This window comes from Ranitomeya imitator, chromosome 7 (assembly GCF_032444005.1).
Source record: "Ranitomeya imitator isolate aRanImi1 chromosome 7, aRanImi1.pri, whole genome shotgun sequence".
Classification (NCBI taxonomy): domain Eukaryota; kingdom Metazoa; phylum Chordata; class Amphibia; order Anura; family Dendrobatidae; genus Ranitomeya; species Ranitomeya imitator.
The window spans coordinates 206,042,616-206,055,076 of NC_091288.1; the positions used below are offsets into that span (position 1 = coordinate 206,042,616).

The 12,461-nt window shown below is 47.1% G+C and overlaps 1 protein-coding gene across 3 annotated transcripts in view; it reads right to left on the bottom strand.

Moving 5' to 3' along the window:
• The window catches only part of PRKCB (protein kinase C beta), a 133,824-nt gene that overhangs the window by 6,355 nt on the left and 115,008 nt on the right, over positions 1-12,461 (bottom strand). For 2 of the 3 annotated variants that reach the window (XR_011314727.1, XM_069734541.1), the window contains exon 16: positions 11,018-11,158. Coding sequence is in view for 2 of the 3 variants with exons in the window: in XM_069734541.1 (XP_069590642.1) it covers positions 11,018-11,158 (141 nt within the window). In the remaining variant the exon portion in view is untranslated. Of the gene's footprint in view, positions 1-1,950; positions 5,759-11,017; positions 11,159-12,461 lie in introns of those variants that run through there. The other variant, XM_069734540.1, reaches the window with a different exon arrangement.

Consider the following 12,461-nt stretch of genomic DNA (forward strand, 5'->3'; position numbering starts at 1 on the left):
ATTATGCGGCTACGTAGCAGCAGCGTGGAGATCTTTGGCTGTGGGATCCGTCGCAGACAAAGTCACGGTGCGGCCTCTGCCACAAATTATTATATTTTTATTTTTTTCAAGCTGCAGTACCATACAAAACCTGTGAACAGTGGCGGCGCTGTTTTGGTAAATAATGCCTGCATGTTTCTCTAATGTTGGCCAACCCCTTTAAATCGCTAATAACTATCGTAGACTCCAACGTTTGCACCAGGTCTCGGTATAGGTGCTAATAGTTTGCGCTCCGGTATTAATACGAGCTCCGGCTCGTCTTATATCGGAGCAGAAGGATCGCTAATGTAGGGTTCCCGCCTAGAGATGAAATCGCCTCCACTTATGCGTAAAGGGTTAAATCCCTGCAGCAAAAAGCAGATCTTCACCCATCTCTCCGCAGGATGCCCGGAGCTCCCATGTTCTGACAGTTACCATGACAACCATTCTACCATGGAACACAGTGCGCCGCTCCGACGTGGGCCCCGGTGATCTCCTTCACGATGGAGGGATGTCACGGAGCGGCCGCTCCTCGGGTTACTTCTACTAGAGCTCCGAGCCTATTGCTTAATCCCCCCCTGGAACCTGCATCAGTCTCATCACGGACCGCCTTACCCAATTTTCATTATTACTCAGAGAAAGTCCCCATGGATCAAACAAATCCAAATTTTTGTGGTGCGGTTCCACCTTGGCCTTTTAATGGTGATTATGCCCTGGTGTACAGCACAGCATCATTGTGAAAAAAAACAGAAATGTACAATTAATAAAGTGTCTTCTGCCTAAAAATTGGTGCAAGTGAAGCAACCAATCAGGACGCAGCTCTCATTTTCAAAAGTGCCTCCGAAAAATGAGAGTTGGTAGCCGATTGGTCGCTGTGGAGTTTTCCCCCCCATTGTGTCCATAATAACATCCCCATGACGTTACTGGTTCATCTAGCCGGTCGTGTGGTTAAGATGGCCGTGACGGGAAACCAAGAGAGGCCATGATGATGGCAGTATTGATAGAATAGGACTCCATGCTGGTGGATTACCAGTCCAGTTCCACCTACCAACGTCTCACTGGCGCGCTGCAGGCCTCGGAATGCCGCTCTGTCCGCCTTGCTTCGCACTGCAGCTACACTTGTTCATAAATTTGTCATATTGATGGATTGGGTTCTCCCAGCACAGACTAATCTCCTCCTCCATGACACCTCTTAAAGGGGTAATGCCATCGTTAGACGCTATCAGCCATTAGATGGGCAATAGCGTCCTGATCAGTAGGGGTCTGACCGCAGCTTTTCTGGTGGTCCCATAGAGTGGGAACGTGCATACCCGGCCACTTCTCCATTCAGACGCGCCTAGTTTTCAGGATTGGTGGGGGTCCGAGGAGTCGTAACCTTCTCCCCCTTTGGTTGGTGATAACTTCTAAAAGATACGAAGAACCCTTTAAAAAAGGATTATTATTCCGATCTTCATATGTGAATAGTATTGGATAGAGCTGGTAAAAACGAGCACTTTTGCAATTTATTGCTTATTAATATTTGCAGCCGTTCTTGAGATATTAACACTTTTCTTTTGTTTACACCTCGTTGCCAAGGAAACCGACCACCTCTGTTATAAACCTGGTCAGGATTAGAAGGAAACCAGCCAGGACGGCTTCAAAGCAGCGCTTCCAAGCTCATCTCAATAGAAAAAGAAAACCTTGTAAGCGCTGCACATGTGGTGGTCGGTCTCCAGGGCAACGAGCTGTAAACAAAAATGTTAATATCTCAAAAATGGCTGAAAATTTTCATAACTGATAAATTGCAAAATCAATTGTATTTACAGCCACCATCCAACAACACCCCCATTTACGAAGATGGGAAACGACCCTTTTAAGCTTACAATCACTTCTGGAAGACTTGGTAACTCTTTTTTTAATATACATCCTGACCAGTTGGAAACAAGTTCAGCATAAATTTAATTTTTTATTAGTACGAAAAGTTAAACTGGCACAAGACATTTATACAGAGGATGAATACAGGATGTCCCGAAAACATGTGCTGAAAATCATATACAAAATAATGGCGTAAAAAAAAAAACAAAATAAAAAAACATCCCTCATACTGGAAGATCAGACCCCGATGAGAAGATTCCCTTTAATCTCTGCCGTACTAATCATACACCAGTCACCCCGATCTCGTATACTAACACAAACATGACCGCAGCCACCACTAGGGGGCGCTCATTGTATACAGTCTCCACATTGACCTCAGTGATAACACAGTATGCAGGAAGCTCCATTGTGTTCGCCGTTTGGGGAAAAACTGAAGGATATCAGAAACTAAAAAAAAAAAAATTAAACAGCGCCCCGCTAGCGTCAGGATGCTCAACGTTCCGCTCTCGAAGTAACTTAAATAGCAATTCCGTAAAAATATACAAACCGTCTATAAGCTGCCAATAATATAGCATCAAGTAATCAAAGGGCCCCAATGATTTTTTTTATTTTTTAAAGGAATGGCTAATACAGCATTGGACCACATCTCCGAGGTTAGAGCTTTTATTACATCCCTTTAAAAATTCTGGACGTCTTTTTTTTTTTTTTCGCATGATTAAAAGTGCTGTACGTATATTTATGCCACAGCGAATCAGATGCAAAAAAACATCCTTTTATCTTGCATGTAGAATTGAATGCAAATCTGCAGCCGAATTCCTGGCTGGAAAGGGTGAAATTTGCACCACAATTCACCAGCACCATACCCCCTTACCCACAATACACCAGCACCATATACCCCCTTACCCACAATACACCAGCACCATATACCCCCTTACCCACAATACACCAGCACCATATGCCCTCTTACCCAGCGCGAAACGGGCCTCTATGTAAAAACGAATCCCATCTAATGGGATAACTAATTATTGGGGTAGTAATATAAGCAGGAGTTGCATGTAATGGTCGCACTTTTCTAATTTTGCTCTGGGTTTTTGCAAGACCCCAAGAATTAACGTGCAGGACGGTAGCTAAAGGCGTCATGGTGCATGGGAAATATACTGACTGGAGCATGATTGGGGGGCTAGGGGACCACTTTAAATGCACAGTGCTTTGGAGATCGATAGATCCAGGGTTGTATTAGTTTAGCAGAAAATTTCCTTTTGTGGAAACAGCACCACTCTTGTCCACAGGCCATGTCTGGTACTGCAGCTTTGCCTCATTTAGATATATGAGCCCCTGTGTCTCGGCATTAGATACAGGGCCGGTACGGACAGCTACATTCACACACATGGTCAAACTAAGCTCCAACACTTTTTTTTTTTCTTTTCCCTCCTGGTTGCCCGGTGGGAGTTATAGTTGCAAATAAACTATAAAAACAATCAGACGTCACTGCGGGAAGTAATTATTGCTATGATTAATCTTCCAGCGTAAAAATACCGCAATATGCATCTTCCAGCATATGACAATAATGGGATGCAGCATTTTCGCCTCCCTAATAGTGTAACCCCCCGACCACGTCGTTCCAGGACGGCGATAGGTAACCGGTGGGTCTCCAGTTGCAGAGTCACTACAACTCCCAGCATGGTCTGACTGAGCTTGGAGCGCCACAGATTGCAGGCTCGGCCGCCGGTCACTTCTCCAAAATTAAAAATGTCTACGACTAACTTTGGAGAGGTGTACTGCTTAAAAGGGAGGTTCGAACATGCTCTGGAGTTTGCAAAAAAAAAAAAAAATGACGGGGGTAATACTGACATGGACGCTGGAGTGGCGGGCAGAGCGCTTGCCCCGTGCGCCAGGACGGGAATGTGCAGGGAGTAATGAGTTAATGGTTGGCTGAAGCTGCATGCCGACTGGCCAATTTGTAGCGGAGCCCGGGGCATTCGCTGCGCTAGTGCATTATCTGCTCCACTCATGCGGAAGTGATGAGGATGATGGGGGTCTCGCATACAGGAACATCTGCTGAATTTTTATGTCATCGATAGGCTTTGGCCCCTTTGGAAATCTACTGTGTAGCGCGGGCACGCAGCGCAGAAAACACTGGAAGGAACGGAGCGCAGCTTGGGAGATTTGGCCAATGGGACGTCGGACCTGTGAGATTTGCCCTAGCCGGGGTCATGGAAGATTATAGACCAGGGCTTTTTTTTTTTTCTTCTATCATTGATCTGTCCAAAAATTACATAGTTAATGCACAAGTGTCGTACCTAGGTACAAAACATGAGACAAACATGGCCGCTTTCTGCCGCTAAAACAGCGCCACATCTGTGCACAGGTTGTGTGTGGTAGTGCAGGTCAGCCCCGTTCATTTTAAATGGAACAGAGCTGAAATATCAAACACAACTAGGGAGCGTGGGAATCAATTGGCAGGACCTGGTCCACGCAGAAGCCCAGCGACCAACCGCCTACTTGCCAGCATTTTGATTAAAAGGAGAGCCAGGGATGCCGTCAGGTAGCAGGCAGATCACCGCCAGGCGAGCTAATCAAATGAAGAGCTGGGGATGCTGTCAGGTAGCAGGCAGATCACCGTCAGGCCAGCTAATCAAATGAAGAGCGTGGATGCTGTCAGGTAGCAGGCAGATCAGTGCCAGGCGAGCTAATCAAATGAAGAGCCAGGGATGCCGTCAGGTGGCAGGCAGATCACCGCCAGGCGAGCTAATCAAATGAGGAGCCATGGATGCTATCCGGTAGCAGGCAGATCACCGTCAGGCCAGCTAATCAAATAAAGAGCCATGGATGCCGTCTGGTAGCAGGCAGATCACTGCCAGGCGAGCTAATCAAATGAGGAGCCATGGATGCTATCAGGTAGCAGGCAGATCACAGTCAGGCCAGCTAATCAAAAGAAGAGCCACAGATGTGGTCAGGAAGCAGGCAGATCACTGCCAGGCCAGCTAATCATCCCGATAGCATCCCTGGCTCCTCATTTGCAGGCAGATCACTGCTAGGCCAGCTAATCAAAAGGAGGGCCACGGATGCTGTCAGGTAACAGGCAGATCACCACCAGGCCAGCTAATCAAATGAAGAGTCGGGGATGCTGTCAGGTAGTAGGCAGATCACTGCCAGGCCATCTAATCAAATGAGCCATGGATGCCATCAGATAAGCGGCGGGTCACCCAGCGGCCACAGATCTCCAACATGGCTGATGGCCCAGGTCTTGCGAGTCCATTTGTGCCATTTCTAGATACAACCCATGGACAGAAGTGATGTGGGGAGAAAGTAGCCATGTTTTTTTTTACTCCTAGACAACCCCTTTTTCTGTTATATGAGCGGAATCCTTTATGTTCTGGAGCTGGATGAGAAAGACGAACTCTGCCAGGGCCACACGTCGGTTTATAGAGAATACGTCGTCCTCGTGGCCCAGTTTGGCTTTGGATAGGTCTTCACGGTCCACCCTAGCCAACGCGTCATCTTGGTCATAAGACTTAAGACATTGCCCCTCTTTCTTCACATCCTAAGGGTTACACAAGGGCTCTGAACACACAGCGAGGCCGTGCCCGACACACTCAGCAAGATGGCAAAGTTATGAATACTCAACAATTTGTTTGGGGGCGAGCATGCCACCCCGTGACGGATTACACACGTACAGGCCCCGGCCGGGGAGGTAACTTGGGGGAATAGGGGCAACTCAAACCGTTTAGTCTTTCAGCTCCTGTTTTACAAATTCAGAGTTAACAAAGGAAAATCCTTCAAATTCTGACTGGTCGAGGTTCCTGATCACCTCCTGGTCGGGTGGCGTTAGCACTGGCGGATGGCGGGTGAAAAATCGGTCGAAGTTCTCAGCGTTTCGGCCGCACTATGGGAGGAGGGGGGAGAAAAACAAAAAAGTATGGGAAATGTATAAACGGAAAAAAAAATCAAAAAAATCAAAGAAGATGTCAAAGCGAAAGGAGAAAAGAACATTGTATCTGGAAGAAAGAAGTCTGAGCAAGAAGGTAAAAAAAATATATAGGCAAGAATGTCGCAGAAATGGCTTCAGATAAGACCAGCGTAATGCGCCCCGAGGGCGAGCAAGACATGGAAGCATTGGAGGCCGGGAAATCGGGATGTAAATTTAGGCAATTTTGACCCTGACAACCAATTAGATCATTATTTCCATTAGGTGGTCTGCACTACTGAAGCACTAGACTCATTGGGTGCGGTGGGCAACAGCCCTTATCTGCTCCAGACCCCCAACATGGAGGGTAAGGCCGATTTCAGACGGCTGTAATGAAGACAGATTTTAGAATCCGCTACTCCTGTGGTCGTACTAGATCTCCAAATGGATCTTTAAAGTTCTGCTTTGTTCAGTAGAACCACCATGCAAGAAGGTATGGCGGACCAAGTGTTGCCTTCATGGTCACTAATATGCATCCCAAACTAGCCTCGGGATGTCTCTTTAAGAGTCCAAATTTTCAAACCAAACAGCCAATAGAAAAACTAAAGTCTTAAAGGGGCTAGATGAGAGGATAAGAAAAACAGCGCCACTACTGTCATTGGGTCATACCTGGTATTGCAGGTCAGACCTATTCCAGTGAATGGATCGGAACGGCAAAACCAAACCGCCCATAGACAAGGGGGATGCGGCTTCTATGGGGTGTAAGGCAACACCTCTAACCCCTTTTAGATTTTATTTTTTCCCCCTTCCGACTGTCCGGACCATCTGGTGCAGAGAGGTGGTCCAAGGACCGGCAGAAGTGTCCTCAGCCTTAAAACATCTTCCATGTAAAGTAGTTCCTCACGGGCAGCAATCACAGAGGAAACGTACAGATCTGAAGCCATCGAGACTTCTTTACATTGATAGCAACACAGATACAGGAAGACAACATGAAAGCGACACATGGAAATTGGCAGAAAATGGGATCCGTCAGATTTGTCACAGGGGAGCACATTCCGTACTTGTTAATTAGATGCTGGAGCATGGGAACAATAGATCACATGCAGCCTCGTCTAAACTTAGCGGTCATAAAGTCCTTCTTGTGACAAAAAATGTGCAAGTCTGAAAGTGCAGATAAAAATGATCCCATGCAACACATATTTATACCTGGTGCACACAGAACCCAACTATAAATATAGCATGGGGGCCCTTTAATACAAAAGAAAAGATGAAAAAATGGTGTTTGAACTGCAGGTTTATTGTTCTTACTGCTCCTCATGGGCGGGTCTTCGATCCCGAGTAGACCTCTCTCTGCTGTCATTGGAGGGATGGGACAACTCCCCCAGTAACCCATGAGTGTGGTCACATCAGCTTCCTTTCATATGTAGCGGTGCAGATTATGCCATATGAATTTACGCTATGGAATTGCTTTTTAAAGAGAACCTGGCACTTGTTTTAAATATATTTTTTTTTATCCAAATGATGTCATTTTCCTAAATCTGGTGTTCTTTTCCTGTTGTTCCCGAGCCGCTCTGTTCCCGAGGTATGGCTGTTCTTCTCTCTATATACATATAGGCTTGTTAAAGGGGGCATGGGCATCTAGAAGACTCCAACAGGAGAGTTGATGACCACACCTACTTGGCAAAAAAGATACTAGGTTTAAATCCAGGGAAGGGAGAGGCCATAACTCCAGAATGGAGTGGCGCAGGAACAAAAGAAAAAAATGCTGGTTTTAGGACAACAGCAGTATTTACAGTGTTAAACTGCATATTTATTGCAAGTGAAAGGTCCCCTTTAATGAAGTACTTGCAAGGTTAGGACCATTTCCATTGACCCCAGTGCTGGTGAAAGGCAATCTTCACTTACAGACAATGAACTCATGTTCTTGGAAAGAGCCAGCTGGCTGCTAAGACTTGTGATGTTGACAATACTCGGCCCTGCGCTTAGTTACCCGATGTTTACCCTGGTTACCAGTGAAGACATCGCTCGATCGGTGTCACACACGCCGATCCAGCGATGTCAGCGGGAGATCCAGCGACAAAATAAAGTTCTGGACTTTCCTCAGCAACCAACGATCTCCCAGCAGGGGCCTGATCGTTGGTCGCTGTCACACAATGATTTCCTTAACGATATCGTTGTGTGAAGGTACCTTTACTATTCTTGGGCTCAGCTAACGTTAATTATTTGCCACCTTAAGTCAATTAGTACCTTTTTCTGCTCTGAGATAGTCTCCACATGCAGCTGTTCTAGAGGTTATAGGTTCTGAAGATGTAATAGAGCGAAACGTCTCCACGAGACCAATTCTAAGGGAAAACTAGTCTTCATTTCTGTACATCCCATCTACAATGACCATCTTTGAGTGCATGAACCCTCTTAGAAGACTAAAGGGCTGGCCCACCTCTAAAGGGCTGGCCCACCTCTAAAGGGCTGGCCCACCTCTAAAGGGCTGGCCCACCTCTAAAGGGCTGGCCCACCTCTAAAGGGCTGGCCCACCTCTAAAGGGCTGGCCCACCTCTAAAGGGCTGGCCCACCTCTAAAGGGCTGGCCCACCTCTAAAGGGCTGGCCCACCTCTAAAGGGCTGGTCCACCTCTAAAGGGCTGGTCCACCTCTAAAGGGCTGGCCCACCTCTAAAGGGCTGGCCCACCTCTAAAGGGCTGGCCCACCTCTAAAGGGCTGGCCCACCTCTAAAGGGCTGGCCCACCTCTAAAGGGCTGGCCCACCTCTAAAGGGCTGGCCCACCTCTAAAGGGCTGGCCCACCTCTAAAGGGCTGGCCCACCTCTAAAGGGCTGGCCCACCTCTAAAGGGCTGGCCCACCTCTAAAGGGCTGGCCCACCTCTAAAGGGCTGGCCCACCTCAAAAAGGTTTCAATGTATATGCAAGAAATTGAGCAAGCACGTTATATCTGTAACCAAGGGCTGATACGATTTATCCAATCCAATGGCCACAGATGACTTGTGAGGACGACTTGGCTACTTTGAGTTGCCTATAAACAGGCTCCAGATAGAGCGGAAATGTCTCATGTGCTGAACGGAGCCAGAATTTAATAGTAAAACACCACAAGATAATGGAGGGCCGGCAATAGAAGAAGACAATTATCGGATCAATTCTCAGATTGGGCTAAAAATACGTTGTGCACAAAATACAAAGTGTGAACTGGGCCTTATGCGCCGAGCACGTGACTGTATTCCGGATTTTTTTTCAATTTGGTAAAAAAAATTAGCAAAAGCCAAAAAAAAACGTATTCCAGAATCACGGTATTGATAACGGCCATGAGAGCAGCTCTGTCCATCCAGCTCCAGTGTCTCTCGCTCGGCGGAGGTCTCACCAGTCGGACGGCTCCTTCTTTCTCTCCTATTTACACATTTACCTTCACACTTTCCCGACTGTGATAAACTGTCCCAGACACCGTGCGCTTTACCAGAAGGTGTTAAATGGGACAGGGTGAGATTCGCCATGAGAGCATGTGTAATTAGAGGAAAGGAAGGGAGGGCACAACGTGGAGAAACGCCGCACTCCTCGGCATCATCATCGCCACTTTCACGGGATCCATTCTTGAGAGATCGTACTTGGATACCTTGACTTACTGTAGATTCCTCAGTTTTCGGGTTTGGGAAACTGAACAAGGAATTTTCGTATGGCAGACGCCACTACATTCCCTGTTCACGTGATAGATGCAGATCTTAATTCAAGGACACGCACCGATCAGACATGTAAATGTCCCATATGGGACAACCCATGTAAAAGTGTGGGCGAAATGATCCTGATCTATGAGGGAGCTAAAAAAATAAACAAAAAAATGTCTTTTGCTCAGGAGGACCCAACATGTCCATGGGTTACACACGCATCCCACTGATTTCACTGGCCATGGTGTAATACTTAATGTGTCCAGCGGCGTCACTGCAGAATAATTCAGCACTTGCTGCCAGGTTTGATCGCAGCTGATCACTTGTGCTCCTCGCCATAGGATAACTAGTGATCATATTATAAAAAAAATGGGTCAAAAGCTGAATGACTAAACTTGTAGGAGTCATACGGGTAAGGACCAGTCGATGAGCAATATTGCAGATCGTTATCTTAGCTCGAGTAACCAGGGTCGTTAGTGTGACCACGGCCGTCCGTCGTATGCCGCGGCGTTATGTAATGGAGGCACGCCGCATTATATATACCTTTCAGAAAGAAGCAACAAAACAGATGGTGCATTTTTAATAAATGTAACTGCAAACTACAAAGATTAAATTATTCAGACTGCTGCTGTCTTGTAAACTGTCAGAACGCTTCAGCTTCTTCTGCTCACGCTAAAATAGGTCACAGAAAGGCAAAACAGGAGCCGGGGAGGGGTGAAGCATGTGACCCGACCGCCTCGCTGTAATCTCACCATCCCATAGCCGCCCATATATGCCAGGCGGGGGCTCGGAATATGGGAAGGTCACTGATGAAGCCAATGACAAGGAGCTGGGGCGTAAGCAGAACCTATAACCTCTAGGTGGGTAATGTACCCCGGCTAGTTTTGGAGACGTCTCATCACTATTATTCACCGTTGATTTGTTGTAGGGTCATCTTGATGGGAAGGATAGATGTGCAAGCAGCGGAAACTGCAAAAAAGGCTCTGAGGGGAGTGTGAACAGAGCCCAATAGGTTCAGGTGTGATTAGTCACATGGGGAGGTGGAGGAAGGAATGGCGGGTATGTGGTTGGAAAGGACCGGAGTGGAGTTGTAGGGTGGTTGAGCACTAAGCGAGGTTAAAGACTTCTTTGCTCACTGAGCCAAGGATGCATCCGGACAAATACCGTGTACTTTGCACTTTAAAAATGGCTGCCTCCAGTGGAAGGGTCCATGCAAGAACGGCACTGTGACATGTGGTCCTTGGGGTCTGTCTTCAGTTAGTTTGGTCCCCAGGATTATATGGATTTTTATCCTACGTGACTCCAGATAGCCGGAGTAGTAAGTAGGGGGGGGGGTTGGGTAAGAAACGCGAGACCGGTCACGGTGCTGACCGCTAATCATTACGAGTCGCTAGACACCAAGCATGGCACAACGTAAACGTACTGGGCACAGACACACACAAAACTGGCCACCAACGCACACAGAGTGAGTGTGAAGGAACGCACACAAAGGCAGAAGAGACGCAGAACGTGCACACACATCCACAAGTAAGGCACAAACCCCCCAGGATGGACACCCGCAGCTCCCAACTTACCGCCTTTGGCTTATACGGAGGTTGCACCTCTTTTCTTTCCAGTTTCTCCCAGTCTATGTATCGGAAGAAAGCATGGTCTTTAATGTCTCGTTCCCCTTCTGGTCCACAGCCCAGCCGCTTACCAGGGTGCTTGGTCATAAGCTGCAAAAAGAGAAAATCAAAACCAAAAAATATAGTCAGTGGAAACGATCTTTTTGCCCAGTAAGCAATTACGTAAAGGATCCTTAATGGCCGGGTCTCCTCGAGGACAATCAGGACCTTTCAACGCGACTTACAGGATATCAGGCAATACAGAGGCCGTCAGCTCCGGCTTCAGGAGCACGGAAAGAGGCCTCCATTGTAAAAAGAGGACAACATTCATGCAAAATCTCATAAGAGAAGAGCTTTCCCACCACCATGGAGAAGAACCCACCTTTGGTGGGACAGAACCCCTCACTGGTCATCGTTTGGCCAGAATGTTAGGAACCCGACACATCCACAATGACCATGGAACAAATCCACCAATGACCAAGGGGTCACTGGGCTCTTCAAAGGTTATTCCCATTTCTATCTTTCATGGCGGATACAGGATTAACTCTGTCCAGGATCCAACCAATGGTGGTGGCGCTACAGAAACCGCATAGAGTGGCGGTGTCACGCCATTAATTTCTATGGGATTTACAGACTTTACTGCGCCAATTCTGTAGCTCAATTTCCATGGATGGGGGGAAATAAACTCGAATATGAAGGTTTATTCAAGAAGGGGTTGTCCAAGTAGTGGGCAGCCCCTTTAAGCAACAAGACCACCAATCTATCATTTGTCTAGAAGGGGATGACATCACTTCAGGATGGGGTCCAATGCAGAGAATGAAGGAGACACAGAGCTGATGTATTGCTGCCTCCTCTGCCAGAACTACGTAAGGAATGGCCATGTGGTCGGTAGGAGGTATAAATATATATGTCTAATTGTGTGTAATAAACATCCTTTATTGATATACTATATACTGAGACAAGACCGTGTAAGGAGCAGATAACGTTAAGGCATTGCTAAGTGAATACTAATTATTAATGGTCGAGGTCGACGTTCATATTGTAACCTCAATAAAGGTGGATGAGTCCCCCCCCCCCCCTTTAAATAATTAGTATTTTTGGAGGAAACTTGCCCTTTTCATGGTCCCACTCAAGTGAATGAAGCCGGACGCATCATAACTTGGGGTAGGAAAATGAAGCATTGCATCCCCTTCATTTTAGGATCGATGGGGGCCTCAGAGTTTGGAAAAACTTTCATAATAGTGGTATGAATTTAGATGGGGCGGAGAAACCTTTTGGTACCAGGAGTGACTGCGACCTCCACCACCCCGGAAAGCCTAGCTCTGCTCCAGGGACACAATGGAGAGGTCGTCTCTGAAATCACCTCCGGTACTCAGGGGAATCCTTCACGCTTTGTTACGTGCCTGCGGCATGT